General features: G+C 39.5%; 1 protein-coding gene across 7 annotated transcripts in view; it reads left to right on the top strand.

Moving 5' to 3' along the window:
• The first annotated feature begins 1,278 nt into the window (after positions 1-1,278).
• The window catches only part of LOC126470497 (exopolyphosphatase PRUNE1-like), a 1,085,806-nt gene continuing 1,066,150 nt past the window's right edge, over positions 1,279-20,934 (top strand). For 5 of the 7 annotated variants that reach the window (XM_050098372.1, XM_050098370.1, XM_050098376.1 and 2 more), the window contains exons 1-2: positions 2,199-2,282; positions 10,257-10,498. In XM_050098372.1, coding sequence (XP_049954329.1) covers positions 2,232-2,282; positions 10,257-10,498 — 293 coding nt within the window. In that variant the 5' untranslated portion in view covers positions 2,199-2,231. Of the gene's footprint in view, positions 1,391-2,198; positions 2,283-2,763; positions 2,889-10,256; positions 10,499-20,934 lie in introns of those variants that run through there. The other 2 variants (XM_050098373.1, XM_050098375.1) reach the window with 2 other exon arrangements.

Here is a 20,934-nt window from a genome sequence, read left to right as displayed (position 1 = left end):
TCACCATTCTTCTGTAGCACCACATTTCGAAAGCTCCTATTCTCTTCCTGTCTAAACTATTTATCGTCCATGTTTCACTTCCATACATGGCTCCACTCCATACAAATACTTTCAGAAATGACTTCCTGACACTTAAATCTATACTCGATGTTAACAAATTTCTCTTCTTCAGAAACGCTTTCCTTGCCATTGCCAGTCTACATTTTATATCCTCTCTACTTCGACCATCATCAGTTATTTTGCTCCCCAAATAGCAAAACTCTTTTACTACTTTAAGTGTCTCATTTCCTAATCTAATTCCCTCAGCATCACCCGACTTAATTCGACTACATTCCATTATCCTCGTTTTGCTTTTGTTGATGTTCATCTTATATCTCCTTTCAAGACACTGTCCATTCCGTTCAACAGCTCTTCCAAGTCCTTTGCTGTCTCTGACAGAATTACAATGTCATCGGCGAACCTCAAAGTTTTTATTTCTTCTCCATAAACTGTAATATAGGTCTTTTCTATTCCTTGCTGTTAGTCTCTCAAACACAGCTGGGTGACTGATTGAATCGAATGCCTTTTCGAAATTTATGAAGGGAAGACAAAGAGGTAGATGGTGCTAATTTGTTCTACTATCAGTTTTGGTGTAGAGTGAGGATATGATCGGTTGTACTGAACCCAAGTTGGAAGCTAGCTTGCTCAATGGATTGGGCCAGATTAAGTGTAGTGCTCTATCTCGTAGTCAAAATTCTAGTAAAAACTTTGTACAGTAGGGACAGGAGGCTGAGAGTTCTTTATATCTTTTGTTCTTCCTTTCTTGGGTACTATGATTACTATGTTTGACTTCTGAGGGAAGTATTTCTGGTATTTGAGAAACCGAGGCATCCAGTCATCTAGCATTAAGATATCATTATGAACTTTACTGTGCGGGTTATTATAAAAATTTTCAATATATTCGAGTATTTCTCTCTTATCCGTAAGTCGCCCTTGGACTGTGTCTAACGCTATTAGCTGATTCATTCAGTGATAAGCTTCCGCGTGGCTGTCTTTAAACTAGTCTTATGTTCGAGACTTGCTTTTAGCATATCATATAAATGAAATAAACTGTAATGCCACTGAATTTTTTCTTCACGGCAGATAGCGGGCGAACAGTATATTGGAAGTTGTGTAGTGGACACATACCAAATTTACAACATGCACCGTCTTTTGCGTATATGTCTGCGCAGGCAGATCGTTATGAGTTTACGAATCGAGTGAGTCTGATGTCTTTGGTAGGAAATGCCTTGCAACTAAGCTAACAAAAATTTTGGCGGTAACTTGGATGTAGACGACGTTTGCGTTTTGCATACATATTTATGTACACATAGTAGAAAAAATGGAATGGCAGTACCTAAAAAACGCTGCAGTAAGTTCTTACATTAGATAAATTTTATTTAAATCATCAGCATTCCAAATAGGGCAGCTTTTTTCGTACATCGTCGTAACCTGAAGTGCTAGTTGGAAGAATTGTATTCACTTATTTTTCTGATTTAGTATATTATGTCTGTTGTTGTGTGTATTGTTTCATGCTATATTACCTATGTAAGGTGCGACAATCCTGTATCATTTTATGATACTGAGACACAAGGATGCTAAATAAATAAAAAATACCTGGCTCTGAATAAGAGGAGTGGTGAGCAGATTTGGCTATATCCGATAGTGAACATTATCTGTACGAGTTTTAATTTATCTTAATTATAGAGTATCATTTTATTATGTTTTGGAGACAATTGCTTTTGTTTCTCTGTTGCTTCTGATAGTGCAGTTCGAGAAATATGTGTAACAAAATAAATCACTGAATAGGCGATAGAAAATAAGAATTTTGGATGTATTACTTGTTAGCGTTGGAGCAATTTAACGTATGAGCGAAATCTTTCCGTATTATTGGTATCTATGAAATAAAATTTTATGTAATTCAGTTGTAGTAAACGAGCATAGCGCGTCGTGCGTTTAACGTTATTGTTGATCACTTGTTAACCTGTCAGAATTTCAGATTGTGATATGCCTACGTAAAGCTAAATTTAGTGGGGTCAAGGGACGCGTCTCATACCACCGATCTGCTAACCACCGATCTGCTTTGACCCGTAAAGTAAATGCGTTGTGTGACGTCATTGTGGCGCGGTGTGTTTGAAACGGGTCGTATTTGTAGGTGGTGTGGTGTTGGGGTGGATGTTCGTGACTTTGAGGCACAAGGCTACAAGTCGTAAATGATACAATTTACATTTTTCAGACATGTCTGGCTCCATTTAAACATTTACGTACGTAGCACAAACTAGCGTAATAACGTCAGTAATCTTTGAAATATGTTTGACTATATCAGAAGTGGTGACTCGAACATGGCACACCGTTCTGATTAGTAAAAGTTGCAATAAAATACCAGAGGTGTTACGTTCATTGTATTGACAGTTTTTACCTTGCTGCTGAATTGATTGAAGTGGCTGCACATTGCTGATTATGTGAAAGTGAACATCACTGACCACACGGTTGACAGAACGTCCCTGTAGGACTGGAGTTGTGTTTATATTGTCTTAGATGTACATACAAAATCTTCAAGGAACTTAAGATACCGGTTTATAATGTCACATAAATAAATTTCTAGAATTTTCTCGTACTATGGTATTGTTTTCTGCATAATTAACATTATAATTATTTAGTGTGATGATAATTTTTTCTTTTGTCATTTGGCAAGGCTTTGAAAAAAAAATAGAAAATTATATTTTGCAATCCATTACATATACACACTGAAAAGGCAACATCACTGCATTAGAAGATATAAGATTATATGACAACACTGCTTCTTGTTGGGAGTCACAAGGTTCTTTTAATCAAAGTGTTTAGGCATCAAATCATCCACTCAGATAAAAGTAAGTTGCTTCTGCTAATGATATAAAACATGTAATTAGGTACATAGCACTTGCCACTCCTCCACCCTTTGCAGACTTCATTGTTGACACATAATATATGTTTATAATATACACCCAAATTCTATTGTGTGCACATCTTTTTGGTATTTACATTGCAGTTTATTATTGACAACAAAAATGTGTTAAATATTTAAGTGGATGTAGAACCCATGCTAAGCCATATATGAAATTATTACCACAATTTTTTTTACTACTCGGCACCATGTTTTTTCCTTCCAACCTAACCTAGACCTTGAGCTATATCACAAGGAAGTTTGGGTCTAACATCCCGTTGATATCGAGGTTATTGGAGATGGAGAAAAAGCTCTGATTCTCTTGAAGATGGAGAAAGAAATCGGTGTGCCCTTTCTAAGGAAACATCCTGGCATTTGCCTGGAGCAAATTAGGAAAATTACAGTAAACTTAAATCAGGCTGGCCGGATGTGATTTTGAACTGCTGTCCTCCCGAATGAGAGTCCAGTGTGCTAACCACTGCACTGCCTCACTTGGTGGCTATGCTACAGGTCATTTTGTCACTACAGGCAACGTTTTGAAGAGGAGGAGGATGTGGTGTGGGGAGGTGTGGGCAACATTATCACACACTAATGCAAAATCTTGTTGGTGTAAATATCCGTTTAGTTGACACGTTACACTTAAAAGTGTTACTATAACTGAACACAATAAGGTGTGATGACCATCGGTGAATAAATTGCTGTTGCACACTCGTAAGTGCTGTGACAATCACGTGACAAAATGATGTAGCTAAAAGTCAGACTTTTGTTTCTACATTTAGTTCTTGAGAACAATTGTCAAAATAGTTAAATAGGGGGGAAAAACTGTTTCTTAGCGGGTTTAGTTTCACGAGCACTTTTTCTGGCTCAACTGAAGCTACCCATAGTGGATCTTGGCTTCGTCCTGTGCTGTAAGGTTTATGTGGCATGTTACACCCTACGTATGCAAATGGGAAGAGAGCAGAACACTGACAGTATTATTTTTGGGATGCACATTATGGTGACTGACTGATCTGTAGTGTAGCCCATTGTCTAGATCAGGTTGAAAGGTGACAGTTTGGTTTTGCGCGTTGGTGAAGCTAACAAAAGTGAGAACTAAAACTTAGTTGTGTTGATATGCTGATCTGCAGTGCAGTCTGAGACCAAGATTAGATTGAAAGGTGGCAGTTTGGATCAGAGTCAGTGAAACAGTGTTGAAGACTTCAGTTAATCCCTTTTTCTAATGTTCTACAGTATAGAGTGTACTAACAACCTATTACTTTTTCAGTTGTCAGTGATGCTTCGTTGTTTGAAGATGACGCTACATTTCCTAAATGTATCATAGAAAGCACATGAAAGATTGGACACTGACCTCTCAATAGTGTCAAACAATTTTGGCATTCTTTTAGAATTGAACTGAGTGAAGTGGTGCAGTGGTTAGCACACTGGACTCACATTTGTGAGGCCGATGGTTAGAACCTGCATGTGGCCATTCGGATTTAGGTTTTCTGTGATTTCCCTAAATCGCTTCAGGCAAATGCCGGGATGGTTCCTGTGAAAAGGTACAGCCGATTTCCTTCCCCATCCTTCCCTAATCCAAGCTTATGCTCTGTCTCTAATGACCTCATTTTCGACAGGTCGCTAAACACTGATCTCCTCCTCCTCCTCCTTTCAGAATTGAACTTCCGAGCAGCTCTACAGTTAACATATTTGTCACTTTATGTATTCATCAATTTCTGTCTGAGTGAAGATTCTGGTGCACAGTGTAGTGCTCAGGAACTACATGCAAACACCTCTCCCATGGCAAGCCAACTTCTGGTGATGGAACTATCTGGGAATTGTTTGACTGGCAATAGTTTACCTTGAGGGTCTAGGTTAAATTAAAAGGTTTGCTGTACCTTGTTCTGTTCTTACAGCAATTTTTAATTCAAATACTCTAATCCATTTTATATGGAATAAATAATTTTCAGTGCTACTGAAAACACAAGTAACATTTTTGACAGTTGACAACAGAACAGTGTGGCTAACACTTTACAGATACTTTTTAGCTATGTTTACGTATACAACAACAAAAAATTGTTCAGACTGGACCAGTAAATTACACAGAATTACAAAATTCCTGTTACATTATGAACACACTATATATAACCTGATCCAAGTTCCATTGGGTCATTTTTATTGTTTCACATGTTTATGTTCAACTGAGGAATGCAACTGAACTTATTTAGCTGATGGGTTTGCTTTCTTCTTCTTTTTCTCCCCCCAAAATCACATCCATTCTTCTGTTGACATTTGTCTGGTCCTACTTCTGAGTGTGTGTTTCTTGACAAATGTCTTGGATGCAGATCTGTTGTGTTACATGTCATCTGTGATGCCAGTTATTTTGGACGCAAATCTGTTGTGTTACATGTCATTTGTGATGCCAGTTATTTGACGAACTTTTTCAGTTTCAAGCAGCCAGTAGTTCTTAACTGTCACTGAGATGACAAGATAGAAATATTTTGGTCAGCCTGTCATCATCCATTCAAAGGATATGGCTATAGAACTTAAATTGTTCCTTCCTGAAAGTGTCGGAGACTGCCACAGTTTGTTGACATAAAGATCTCTTTCTCACCTCATATTCAGATATGCAGACTGAGGCATAAATTTTCCATACAATTGTTCTTTTGTGCATTTCTGTGTCTTGAGTTACTGAACTGCCTCTAATAATCAAGGTTTCCAATGCGTTTAATGCTTGTGGTCTGATTACTGTGTTGTTGCACCTTACAAGAGATGTGTACACCTACCCGCAGATCACCAAGTCAATCTTTGTCTAGATAAGTTGTGCAGTGTCTCTAATATGTGTGACGATCATGTCACTGAGTTCTTTTCAGTTCTGAGTGCACAGTGAGCATAGAAAGGTGTATAGAACGATAGTGCCTCCCGCCAAGTGAGACGTGCAGGCTGTTGTTATATTTCTTCATGCTGAGACATTCCTGTTTTCATGCAGCTCATATGGTGTAACAGTCATGCATGGTGGGAATATGTGACAACGGTGCATGACTTTGAAGTAGGATGTACAAACATTCATCATGAGGCCTGTCAGGGAAGGAAGTGAGCGTCAACCGATGAACTCCTTCAGTGAGGGGATCAGGCAATTCCAGAAAACCGTCTGTGAAGAGCAATTCAGAACAAGCGAAGAGGAATGTTGTCATCAGGCATTGTTTTCTTTTCCTGACAATGCTCAGCTGCACATTGCAGCTTCAACAAAGGTGCTCCTGCAGTGTTTTCGATGGGAAGTGTTTGATAACCCACCATACACCCCAGAGTTGGATTCATCCAATTTTCATCTGTTTGCTCACATGAATTGCTTGCTATGAGGACAGCATTTTGGCACATATATTGAGCTACAGACCAGAACAGAGAATCAGTGACTCGATAGAGAAATAGCTGGAAGGTGTAGTTAAATGTTGCAAATAAAGTATTTTTTATTTTCTCTGTGGTTTCCATTTCACACCATTTAAACCTTAAAAGAAGTAGCTCTTGTAAAATAGTGCAAACTAACAGGACTTTCACAGAAATATAGGAATTTGGGACATGAATGTTCTTGTTATTAACAACTTAAAACATATTAAAAACTTGAAAATATCTTAGTGCTGCAGGAAGACAGTGGTTATGATCAGTGATATAAGTGTAAGTATAGAACACACAGCGTGTATAAAGAAAGTGCCCTTCTGCATTCATTCGCTGCATCAACTCGCAACCTAGCTATCAACTTCCAATTTAACTGAGAATTCAGGCTATGATACAATTCAGTCTGTCACCACACCCCTGCACAAAAAATTTCTATACATGCATAGCATCATTCTTCTCAGTGGATTACCACCTCTGCCTGACCTACAGTCATGTACAAAAATACGTAAACACCACAAATACAATATATTACCATGCCTATTACAGTGTAGGAAAACCATTGACATTGAAAACTGCTTTCCATCATCTCAGAATGGATAAATACAGATCATTTATGGGTTTCAAGGGACTGTTACACCATTCTCCTGCAAAATAGTGGCAAGTTCAAGTAATGATGGAGGTAGATGGTGATAACACACCCTTCTCTACAAAGTAGACCGCAAAGGCTCAATAATTTGAGAGCTGGAGACTGTGGTGGCCAGGGGAGAAGCAACAATTCATCCTCATGCTCTCAAAACCAGTCTTGGATGATGTGAGCTGTTTGAACAGGGGTCTTGTCGTTTTGGAGAACAAACATTGTAGAATGTGATGAACCTGATCTGCTAAAATGTTCACATAATCCTTTGCAGTAATCTGTATTCATAGGGCCCATGAAATATTGCAGTATGGCTATGGCTGCCAAAATCGTCACCGTTCTCCCCTCCCCCCTCCCCCCTCCCACCAATAAAAATCTTTCACTCTTGGGATGTAAACTTGGCCAGAAGTTGGTAACAGTGTGAAATGAGTCGCATCAGTACAGGGTCGTCATAGTAATTAATGGATTTGATATGGTTGATTCAAAGGGTGGCGGGTGCCTTTCCTGTCACAACATTGTTACTCCCTGGGATGGAGTGTGTGTACCCCAACTGTCTATTCATGTAACAGCATGTGAAAGTTTTCAGAATTTGTGAAATCATCTAACTGCAGTGGCACTTTGGTACTAGCGCCGTTTTCACATATTGTCTAAAAACCTCATCCAGGAGGACAGGTACATCAATCCTTGTCAATCCACCAGGCCCGTTCGATCCAGAGTTAGCAAATTACCCTGTCCCAGAAGCGGCGCTTTAACACACATGGCTATCTGAGCAAATGTTAACTCTTATTTGCACTGGTTTTGCAGTATCGATAGGAAGCAGTTGTCCCCTATTCATAGAGTGGACCAAATGACATTCTTCCTATTCTGTATAGTCCGGGTTTTATGATCTCAGCACCGTGTTTTCCTGTTATGGGCATTTGCATCACTGATGAGTGGTTTTATAATTCCAGCTCTCATTGCAATTCCCTGCTTATGGAGCTCCCTTCATGTTGTTTTACTGCTGACAGGATTTATGAGTGCAACATTCTGTTCTGCTGTGACTTTTGCAGCTGTCACCCTGTTATTTTTTGTCAGAATCATCTTCAATTATTGTCCATTATTATCACACAGCACACACGTTCGTCTGTGTTTTGACTTAGTGGATGACAAATTTCTTGGTTACTGAAGTACCCACCTTATGAGTATCAACAATTCATGTATGTTTAAATGCACTTAGCTCCAGCATCATGATCTGACAACTGTACAGAAGAGTGTTCTGACCATGACTGACACTGGCATTGTATTGAAGACATTCCACATATGTCATTCATGGTGAAATATGAGTGTGCCAGAAAGTAATGCCTACAGATTTTTTATGTGATAACCCTTAAAGTTTTTTTATATAAAACAAACTTTTTATTGATATTGAGAACAGAATAAAAAATTTGAAGGCTTTACTTTTTACCATGCTCTTGTACAACAGTGCAACCTCCAGGCTTGGCTAACAAGTACATTTATGCTCAAGAATGCATTTCTTGCAGTGTTACCATATTTTTGTACAGCCACTGTAGTATAGTAAACAACATGATGAATACCAACATTCACAAATAATGAGCAGCATATTACAAAAAAACATGCAACATCTACAACTGGAACATACAAACGAAAACATACCGGCCACATCTACACTATGTGATCAAAACTATCCGGACACCCCAAAAACATAAGTTTTTCATATTAGGTGCATTGTGGTGCCACCTAATGCCAGGTACTCCGTATCAGCGACCTGAGTAGTCATTAGACATCATGAGAGAGCAGAATGGGGCGCTCCACGGAGCTCAGGGACTTAGAACGTGGTCAGGTGATTGGGTGTCACTTGTGTCATACGTCTGTATGCGAGATTTCCACACTCCTAAACATCCCTAGGTCAACTGTTTCCAATGTGATAGTGAAGTGGAAACGTGAAGGGTACAGGCCGACCTCATCTGTTGACTGACAGAGACCGCCAACATTCTGAGGGAAGAAGATGGACCAGTATCCACCTGACAGGGGATTGAAACCAACCACATGTAGCATTAATAACAATTCGACAGGTTTACCAGTTTATGGATGAGACAGTATTTCTATACAGTACACTACTTCATGGAACATTGACGGGATCCATCAAAGGCGGAAATAGTAGAACGAGACCCCACATTGTGCGTATGCTACTGTGTGATGGGCAACTGATACACATTATTAATGTGTCCTTTAATTCCATCATGTTAAGAATACTTAACATATGTTGGCAAAAACATGCCCACAACATTGCAGTACAAGCATGTAACAAGTTCACTTGTTATTTAGATCAAAAACTGAGTGGGAACTCCATTGCTTTCTATTTACATGACCAGCTATCTGTTCATATCAAACTGTTAACTCTGTATTATACTGGAAAGTCTTAGATGGAATACAGATGGAAGGAAAGACGATAACCATTCATCCTTTAGCATATGCATTGAGTGGTAGACAGGGAGTTGAATGTATGTGGCAGCAATTCTTGTGAAATAATGGGCCTTCTTGATTCAACTATTGACATTGTGAAAGAGGGGGTAGTGGCTCACCTGATATACAGTTATCTTTCACTCTTTTTTATAGTCCATTCACAGTGTTCTCATTTGCACTGTGTTCTTAAATGAAGCCCATTGGTCAGCATGGGAGCATACATATTAGGCGTTTTCTGTAGACCCTTATTTGTATCAATGTCCAATATAGGCTGTGCCTGACTACCACAGAAATATATTATACTGTCAGTAGTACCATTAGCAACTAGCAATGTTCCTTAACAGTGAGATGTGGATGTGACATGTCTTCTTGCCTGCGGATACTTTCACAGTCTTCTATCAGCTGACATTAATAATGATTGAATGATCGCGTGGTCATTGCCATTTTGAAAGTATGTTTCTAGGTGCTGTGCTATTTCAGTCAGAACTGTGTCAGAATCACTTTATCACTAGCCATCTTCATTCTCATACAATACCTGTTCACTTTTCACTGACACACATACTCATATACAAAAGTTGAATCAGAAGCTTGTATCTAATATCCTGTTGCCCATGTGAAAATGAATTGAAAAACTTGCATAATACAAAATGAGATCTTTTGGTTATTTTATATAAAATGTATGGGGACTGCACACCTCTCTCTCTCTCTCTCTCTCTCTCTCTCTCTCTCTCTCTCTCTCTCTCTCTGTCTCTCTCTCTCCCCCCTCCCAACCTTAATGCCATTTCCATTATTAGTAAATGCTATCATTAAGTGCTACAGTCATTAAATATACCTGTTTCTTTGTTCCAGCATGAAAACTTTGAGATGAATGAGGAAGTAACTATAGTTCTGGGCAATGAAACTTGTGATGTTGATTCTGCAGTGTGCTCACTAGTGTATGCATATATAAGACAGGGCCTTAGTGCTGTGTTGCAAGAAACCAAACACTATATACCTGTGCTTAATATAAATGAAGAAGATAAAGTACTCAAAGCTGAAGTATTCTATTTTCTTGAAAAATATGGTGTACCAGTTGACTGCTTGCAATTTAGGTAAGTACTAAATATTTAAGAAAATGGCACAGTTGTGTCTTTTTGTGTGATCTCTTTGTATTAGCTACCTTCCATGGCCTATTTTTCCGGCCACATTATGATGGGTCTTTTAAATGAGCATGTTTCATGGAGTGTCATGTCTTGTGGTACTGATATGTTGTTAATATGACGTATCTCAGCTATGCATTATTGGGAAAAATGTAAATATTTCACCTAAACACACCTGAAGTTATCTTCTGAAACATGTAGTGTGGGGAAAATTCAGTTCATTGGCAAAGGTCAAATATTTTGTTACTGCATATTTAACGTATGTTGGCAAAAATGTACATACAGTGTTGTAATACAAGAAGATAACAAGTTCCGTGATGGAGAAGTATTTTTTTTATGTTTTGGAATTAAAGTAAACTCACGATTATCTGCAGTAATTGGGGACCTAAAGACCATGGATAATCAAATTCAACAGATAATGCGCAGTTAAAGTACACCATAATATATTAGGGTTGTTTGAAAATAAAAATTAATTACATTATCGTAATTAAATTCATTAATGTTTATAATAATTTCTACTTTAATCATTATAGTACATGTGAAAATTCAGTACTTACAATGAATACTGTACAATCCTATTTCACATTGCCTTACACTACTTTGAAACAAAATATAGTCCAGGTCTTGCAGTGTTGAAGCAGTACATTGTTTACTACACTCTTGTAGTAATGTGAGATTACTGCTCTCTCACAACAACTCCTGGGTTAAAGGAAAATTTTCAGCAGCAAAATAGTGGGAGAAATAGGCCAGGATAATCTGCAAAGTGTATAATCCACCCACGGATAATTGAGGGTTTACTGTAATAGGTGTACAATTGCATAGTCAGTATTTTTGTTTTATATTCTAGTACCCTACAATAATGGCAAGTCATGCTTGGAAAACAGAGTGAAGATGATACTGTTAATGTTTGCAGCCGTTTCTCCTCAGCTGTTACTTCAATTATACTTTATCATATAGATAAGAAAAATTCCATCTTTTTGGAAATAAATATTTTATTTAATAGGAAGGTCAGCTTTGGCCGTAATATTGATAAAACATCAATATTATGGCCAACGCTGACCTCCCTTTTAGTTTAACATATATGGTCGTTGTGCACACAGCACTCCATGGAGTCGCCAATCAATGTTTTATTTGTGTCCCAATGCACATATCCATTGTACACTGCACAAGCTGTAAGGCATACAGCAGACTGCCACAGCCTGTGAGCCATACCACATGCAATATGCAACACTATAGGGTATACGCAGAGGAATGTTTAAACGTGACCTGTCCATTGCAATACTGTACTGTGTGTTTCTAGTACCTACATATAGAACAACAACAACAACAAATGTGCGCACACACACACACACACACACACACACACACACACACACACACACACACACGGAGAGAGAGAGAAAGAGAGAGAGAGAGAGAGAGATCGACTAACTGACCGACAACTAACCGACCGGTGACTGACCGACCTAGTCAAGCTAGTAGTTGAAATGCTGTTCTGGCATCGTGAATTAGGTTTTCTGTGGTTCTTGTGACTCAGTATAGCTGAATATCGAGATGACTACTTCAGCAAGAATGTGAGTAATTGCATTCCAATCTTATCCATGTTCATCTGTTCCTCCTATTGCAGTTGTATTCCTGTTAACAAAAATGGGAAGAAAAGTGGTGATGCTTATACTTGTGACTATGTTTGTTACGTCTAGTGTGTGGTAATTAGCATACATGAGAAGTAGTAAGGAGCATCATCATCATCATCATCATCATCATCATCTAATTGCCCCATTAAATGGTTTGCCCACTCCAAGCACTGAACTCAGGTATGTCTGTAACTTCTTCTTTAATGAGCAACAGTCTTGGGCAAATTTCAGCCAGTTAACTCTAACAATCTTCCACAGGTCTGGGTCCATTGGTGATCATTTCTTCTGGCAACATGGCTGGTCCATTGCCATTTCTCCCCCATTGCCATTTCTTAATGGCTGTTCTCTTCAGTATGTCTTTGGCATCAGTAACTGAGCTGATGCCATTTTTTGGGTCAATCCCAACATAGAGCTTTTCATGCTTCGCTGTGCAGTTATCATTTTCATCCTGTATATTCACAAAGTGTCCAGCTCTCACAGCTGGGAGTCAACAAGGAGAGAGCACATTGAACAAAAACTATCAGTTTTACTGCCATATTTGACCTTAAAGATAACTGAATGTCACCTAAATGCTTGACAGAGCAGTTTGTTGTATACAAAGATTCTTGATCTTATGTCTGTGAGCATATTTACAAGCTGTCCAAGGTAAATGTATTCTGTGACAGTCTCCACTTATGAAACTATATTTCATATTTACTACTGCTCTTTTTTAAATGGAGAGACATGCTTTTTCACTGGATCCTATATACACACTCTTTGTCTTTTGTGTTATATTTTACTCAGCATGTAATGTGCATTGTACAAAATATTATTTACACCATTAGCACAGTGTATCAATATGAAATTTTATGGTACTTCCTGTTGCGGGTGTCGATGGTCGAACCCGGGACTCCAGATGGCCGAGCTGAAGCCGGGGCCCATGGTGCCGTTTCTTCTCAGGAGTCTGAGCAAGTTCAATAGCGTCAAGGGGCAGTGCAGAGTGATATAGTGGTATTCGGAAGCATTGCTTTACTCACATAATTTACAGTACTTCGATGGGTGCAGCGTAGTGTCAGCGTGTCACCCGCAGCACTTTTCCACGAGTCCAGCCGGCTCAGCAACTCCTGGTATGCTGTGACGCCGCTGCTCCGTCATCAAGGCCGCTCAGCTGGGAGTCTGCCACGCTCTGCCTGGTTACTGCCTGCCGATTCGTCGCGTCTTGCATCACATAGCTGCCCACGATTCCGGAGACTGTTACAGTCCCTGGTCCCCAGTGCCCTCCACCCCGTTTAGCCTGCTCTGTCCGATCATGGGTCGAAGGTGGTTGTACTGGTCACCCGGGGCCTTCGGGCCGCTGCTGCTCCCAGGACAGGTCTGGACTCGAACCTGTGGCCTCGTGGATGCTGTGCCGCAACTTGCCGCTAGTGGTGCTTGCCGGATGGCAACATATGCCGCCGTCCCTGGCGCTGCTGCAGGGCTGGCGCCCCCCCCCCCCCCCCCCCCCCAGTATATGTCTCGCCCGGACTCTGGTATGCCAGGAGGGAAGGAGGGAAGCGAACGTGGCCTGTCCCGGACCCGCTGCAGACTGCTAGACTGCTGTCTGTCACTGCCCTCCTTTAGGCAGATCATGCTGTCTCCCAGTACCTGGCTGCCATTCCGTCCTGCCCCGGTGTTGTGTCCCTGGAGGTGGAATACAGCCCGAACAAGTACATAGAAACAAGGTATAGGTTTACACAGATTATTTACAACATCTTTGCCAGACTGGCCCCTATAAGCGTAGACCAGCACGGGTCCAAACCGACTCTCGACTGACCAGGCACACACCCTCTCAAGCTAAAAGTGCCTGACTATTTATCCTCCTTCTCCCCTCACTTCTGACGTAGTGTCAGAGAGAGACAGAAACTATGGCAGGGGTAAATTCCCGTACATCAGCCACTTACACATCGTTACTCCCGACTCTGGCCTACTGCCTCGCCTCATAAATCACAATAACGTAAAGCAATGCTGCAGCTCCCTGCCTCGCTGTTTCACCACTCCAAACAAATCATACATGCAATACGCCGCCGCAGCTCCGCGCCATGTTTACTCTGTCTGGCCTACTGGCTGCCGACTATTACCACACAGTGCTGGCAGCCCCAGACCTTATTGCCCAACGGCGCATTTACTGAATTTTAACAATATTCCCCTTTCCTACAACTAAGACTAATACTAGTGCAACATTACTGCTGTAACAAATTATGTTCATGATATCTTGGTTATAGAACCTTTCACTGATTACGTCCTTGTTATGTTGCACCACCATATTGATAGTGGCTTACCGGGGTGCTAGTTTAGTTTTTTACTGCGATTCATGGATCATGTTCACATCAACTCACCAAGATGTGAAACATATCAGTTGTTTGACAAATAAGATACATTTACCCTGTGAAAATATGGATACATGCTGTCCATTTATATAACTATATTTGTTATTACTCTTAATTTACAACAAAATTTGATAAATGCAACCCAAACACATACATACAGCTTAGCTCAGAAATTTATCTACAATAGGTTTTTCCAGTTCATGTGCTAGCTGGGTAGTAGCCGGATACTCATAGGCACAGATGGGCAAATAGTTGACGCTCCGGCAATAAGGCTGTTGGGCCATAGCTTGCGTGACATTTCTGCACCAGCTGAGGCCCACGTGCTGTGTTGGCCAAATGGTTTATGTTTACTCAGAAAGTGTGCAATAGGATCCTTTAGTGGGTAGCCTATGCCAGCTGCACCTGCCGATGACCGAGCTGAGCGGTGGCTCGTGGTGCCTGTGCCCTATGGGGCAACTTTGAGACAACTTTATCCATGGAATAGGAGTTGTGAAGTAATAGGGATTTAAATTTGTTCTTAAAACTTTCATTATCTGCCAGTGTTTTTAGTCCTCGAGAGAGGTGATAATATATTTTTATGGTTGCATTCTTTGCAAGAGTAAAGCCCATCTCACACAGAGTAGGATTTGCTGTAAGTTTTTTTCCTGGCTCACGTGATGGCTGCCAAGTAGGCTCTGTTGTCTGCTAGGCTGCTACCTTGCAGGGAACTCTGCATGTTTTCTTTGATAGACCCAGTGCTATTTTGCTCGTAAAATGCTTTGAGTGCTGCCTGCCATGGGCAATTGTGAGATGTTTCAACTTCTGACACCACGCCTTGAAACCCTGACCAGGATGCTTTCGTCACTATTCACTTTCATCCTGTTGTCTTTCATTGTGTACACATTGTATACAAAACAATGGCACCACAGTGGACCGAGGAAGCAACTGATGCTTTTTGATATGTGTGTACAGGAAGGAACTGTGTCTATACGTAGTAAATAGAACAAAATAATATAATAAACACTATTGCACAGAACCACTCACAAGGACTGCAAATTGTGTGTGCCTCATTCATCCAAACGCTACAAGCAAGGATTGCTACACAAAAATGCATGGTTTGTGGTGTCAGTACAGTGTTGAACACACGAAAGTGAGGTCATCAAAGATGAGTGCCAGTGGGCTGAACGATGTAACTACAAAATCATATATTTTCTAATATGTTATTTTTCAAAGTTATAGCACAGCCTTGTGATAATGTTGCACTTAATAGTACTGTGTGATGCATATACAGCAAATAGGTAATATTATAGTGGATTTTCACTTCTGATTATTTTTGGAAATACATAATCTTCAATGACCAATGGATTGAAATGTAGGTTCCCCACCAGAATTTTATTGTGGTTAATATGAACTTACAATTTTGTAGATGTACAAACTAGCTCTGATACTATGATAAATTACTGATCTTGGCAGTCCATTTTCTACCAGTGCCTAGGTGGACAGTCCTTAGCAGTGAACAATGATGAAAGTAAATGGGTAAGTTAGCCAACTATTTACTTAAGGCAAAAACTGAATTTTATAGGCCTTATACACTGTGCATGTCCAATTAAAATTCTGTGACAAAAAGTTTGAATTAAATTTTAGAAATTATCATAAAAGCTACCCCTGATTGGGGAACTACTGCTTACACTCTTTACAAAACTTCAGTATACTTAGCTGTTTTATTGCGATGTTAAGCATTTCACTCGGTTATAGTACTGCAATAAATTTCAGTATGTTCTGCAATTTGCACTCAAGCAGTGAGTCTTTGCATTCACAAAGTAGAAAAATGCAGCAGTCTCCACAACACTTTGTGGAGGAGTGCTGTAGACTGGATTTACATATACTGAATCCAGTGTGCATTGTTAAACAAATTGCAGAACCAGCAACAGTACCAGTAGAACCACCACCACCACCACCACCTCCTACCCAGCAGACTGCTGATTAGAAGGAGAAACAGGAAGAGGTTTCGTGATAGTTACATGGCTGTAGTCATACTGATTGCACAAAAAATATATTTGAAACAGGCTCACCAACAAGCTGCTGCCAAATCTGCCATTGACAACCACATGGATTTCATTGGCTCGATAGCCAGAGAAATAACTGAAACAATAAGATTTCAATTAATGATTGCCATGGTTGAAAAGACAAAAGGCATGAGGATAACTTATATATCATTTGATTTTCCTGTTTTCAATATTGAATTAGTTCAGCAAACCATGCATTTTTGTGTAGCGGTCATTAGTGAATAGTGTTTTATTTGTCTCATAACATACAGTTTCTAGCCAGCCGGAGTGGCCGTGCGGTTCTAGGCGCTACAGTCTGGAACCAAGCGACCGCTACGATTACACGTTCGAATCCTGCCTCGGGCATGGATATGTGTGATGTCCTTAGGTTAGTTAGGTTTAATTAGTTCTAAGTTCTAGGCGACTGATGACCTCAGAAGTTAAGTCGCATAGTGCTCAGAGCCATTTGAACCATCCAATTTCTAATCATATGATTAGTGTACAGGAGACACATAAAAAAAATGGATAACACAACTTAGGTCTAATTGGTACAAATAATTTTAACATTAATATAAACTTTTATTTTTCTTTTCTCCCTTTTGTGAAGGACGGCTACATTTACACACAAGACTATATGTAAATTTACCCTGCACAAATGTTCAGTTCATCCTTCATGAACTCCTCAACAGTGTAGTAGCAGCGTTTGACAAGTATATCATAAAGCTTTGTTTTCAGTGTCTCTAGGTTCATACTCAGAACATTCTTTCCTTTTAGCTTGTTATGAATTTTCATTGCCATATACTACATCTACATCCATACTCCAGAAGCCACCTGACGGTGTGTGGCAGAGGGCACCTTGAGTACCTCTATCGGTTCTCCCTTCTATTCCAGTCTTGTATTGTTCGTGGAAAGAAGGATTGTTGGTATGCTTCTGTGTGGGCTCTAATCTCTCTGATTTTATCCTCATGGTCTCTTTGCGAGATATACGTAGGAGGGAGCAATATACTGCTTGACTCTTCGGTGAAGGTATGTTCTCGAAACTTTAACAAAAGCCCGTACCGAGCTACTGAGCTGACTCCTGCAGAGTCTTCCACTGGAGTTTATCTATCATCTCCGTAACGCTTTCGCGATTACTAAATGATCCTGTAACGAAGCGTGCTGCTCTCCGTTGGATCTTCTCTATCTTTTCTATCAACCCTATCTGGTACGGATCCCACACTGCTGAGCAGTATTCAAGCAGTGGGCGAACAAGCGTACTGTAACCTACTTCCTTTGTTTTCGGATTGCATTTGCTTCGGATTCTTCCAATGAATCTCAGTCTGGCATCTGCTTTACTGACGATCAACTTTATATGATCATTCCATTTTAAATCACTCCTAATGCGTACTCCCAGATAATTTATGGAATTAACTGCTTCCAGTTGCTGACCTGCTATATTGTAGCTAAATGATAAGGGATCTATCTTTCTATGTATTCGCAGCACATTACACTTGTCTACATTGAGATTCAATTGCCATTCCCTGCACCATGCGTCAATTCGTTGCAGATCCTCCTGCATTTCAGTACAATTTTCCATTGTTACAACCTCTTGATATACCACAGCATCATCTGCAAAAAGCCTCAGTGAACTTCCGATGTCATCCACCAGGTCATTTATGTATATTGTGAATAGCAACGGTCCTATGACACTTCCCTGCGGCACACCTGAAATCACTCTTACTTCGGAAGACTTCTCTCCATTGAGAATGACATGCTGCATTCTGTTATCTAGGAACTCCTCAATCCAATCACACAATTGGTCTGATAGTCCATATGCTCTTACTTTGTTCATTAAACGACTGTGGGGAACTGTATCAAACGCCTTGCGGAAGGAGACTGCACATATAGGTTTAAGCAATGAGTGGGAAGCATAAAATTGTCTTTGTTTATCGTGTTATACATGTGATTGAAACAGTTTTTCTCGAATAACTCTAAATTGCTATGTAGAAAGATGATAATATCATAGATGTATAAGGAGGGAACTGTTAATAACTGTTGTTTTTCAAATAGTGGGCGACAGGATATCCTTGGATGGGTAGTACACATTTTCCTTATTATTCTTTTCTGTAACTTTAGTATGCGCAATATATTGCTTGAAGTTCCCCCAAATATAATACCATACCTTACAACTGATTGAAAGTAGCTGTGGTATGCATTTTTCCTTGTATTCATGTCTGTTGCACCAGCTAATATTTGCATAGCAAATGCAAAGCTACATAATTTGTTTAACAGGTAGTCAACATGTTTATTCAAATAGTTCAAATGGCTCTGAGCACTATGGAACTTAACAGCTATGGTCATCAGTCCCCTAGAACTTAGAACTACTTAAACCTAACTAACCTAAGGACATCACACAATACCCAGTCATCATGAGGCAGAGAAAATCCCTGACCCCGCCGGGAATTGAACCCGGGAACCCAGGCGCCAGAAGCGAGAACGCTACTGCACGACCACGAGCTGCGGACCATGTTTATTCTAATTTAAATTTTTATCTGGGTTTAACCCTAAAAACTTCACAGAATCCACTTCTTCTATATCCTGATTTTTATGAGTTATTTTAATTTCTTGGGGCTTTGACTGTTTTTTTCTGAATTGGACTATGTGGGTTTTGGGGATGTTCAATCTTAATCCATTCAGTTGGAACCATGTTTCTAGTTTGTTCATTGTGTTTGTCATGTAAAGAGGGATGTTTTCTGGCTCCTGGTTTTCAATTAATACAGATGTGTCATCTGCAAATAAAATCGATGGCGCATTTATATTGTTCGGTAAATCATTAACATTGAACAAAAACAAAATAGGTCCTAGAATTGAGCCTTGAGGGACGCCTTGGGCTACTGTTTTCCATTTTGAATAGTAATTTGCTGAGACAATAACTCTTTGTTTCCTATTTGATGAGTATGAAGTAAGCCAATTTAGAACATTACCCTTGATCCCATACTTGTCAAGCTTATAGATGAGCAGTGCACGATTTACAGAGTCAAAGGCTTTTGTGAGATCACAAAACATTCCTGCAACTTTGGTTGTCTAATGATGCACTGATCTTGTCGATAAACTTGTTAATTGCATCAATAGTACTTTTGCCACGCTGGAAACTAAATTGGTTTTCCGTAATAATATCATATTTCACCATAAAATTTCGAATCTGCATAGCAGCAGCATTTTCAAAGATTTTTGATAGGACTGGAAGGAGGGAGATGGGACGATAATTCCCCATATCCTCTCTTGACCCTTTTTTGAGCAACGGCTTTACTTCTGCATACTTCAGCACCTCTGGGGCGCTTCCTTGGTTTATTATTTTAGATAGTGGGTATCCTATTATTTTACACACAAATTTAAGGAATTTTGCTGGTATTCCATCCCAACCTGCAGAATTTTTGTTTTTTAGTTTTGATATAATTTTTTCTACCTCTACTGTTGAAACTGTTTTGAATTTTGTGAGGCATTCAGAATTATGATTTAGTCCAAAGGGGCATACATTGTTCTCATAATCTGCAACATTAACCTCTGGTTTCACTACATTAATGAAGAACTCATTGAGAAGCATTCTGAAATTTGAGCTTGTGGTGTGTGGACACATGAGGCACACTGCATTTGCAATCCTCATGAATAGTTCTGCATGAAAGTGATTGTTATAATAATTCGTGGTTTCACAATGAACAGATATGGCTACTCTGTATATGCACATATCAAAGCATCAAAATGTAATTTACAATAAATGAAATTTCCAATATTTTCCTCATTATTTACGACTTTATGTATTCCTTTCTTAAATAGTGTAACCAGAATGCAGTCATTGCATGATAGTTTATATATAATTAATCCATATCATATCAGGTGTCTGCTGTGGAAAAGTGCACATTTTACAAGACACAGTAATGCAGCAACTATTTTATATTCCATACTGTGCACTAATTGAGGGTCCACAGATTCTGGAAATGGGTATAAATTATGTTTGTGGTTGTTCAGTGATATTCAAGATAAATTTATCTTGTACCACATCATATTGCATGTACATGGACAGAGGCTAAAGGTCAGGACAGTGTGGATATCAAATAAGTTTTCATCTCCTTTTGTTTTCTGTGTATATTTCTATGTAGAAGTGTGACACATTTCTTCCACAGAAAGGGGACAGAAGAAACAATGATTTGGCTGTGTTGTTTGTGCTCTGTATTGGGAAGTCAATAGTACTCTACAGATTTCAGTGGTAATTGATGTGATAGGCAGATCTGTCTTTATAGATTGTGTTTATAGATTCCCAAGAGATTACAAAAATTTGTTAAGACTCAACCTTCTTGAGTTGGTGCTGCCTCTGGTTAAAATTTTGTAGTGGCATTGCATTGTACATA

The sequence above is a fragment of the Schistocerca serialis genome, chromosome 3, assembly GCF_023864345.2.
Source record: "Schistocerca serialis cubense isolate TAMUIC-IGC-003099 chromosome 3, iqSchSeri2.2, whole genome shotgun sequence".
Classification (NCBI taxonomy): domain Eukaryota; kingdom Metazoa; phylum Arthropoda; class Insecta; order Orthoptera; family Acrididae; genus Schistocerca; species Schistocerca serialis.
This window is presented reverse-complemented; position numbering and strand designations above follow the sequence as displayed.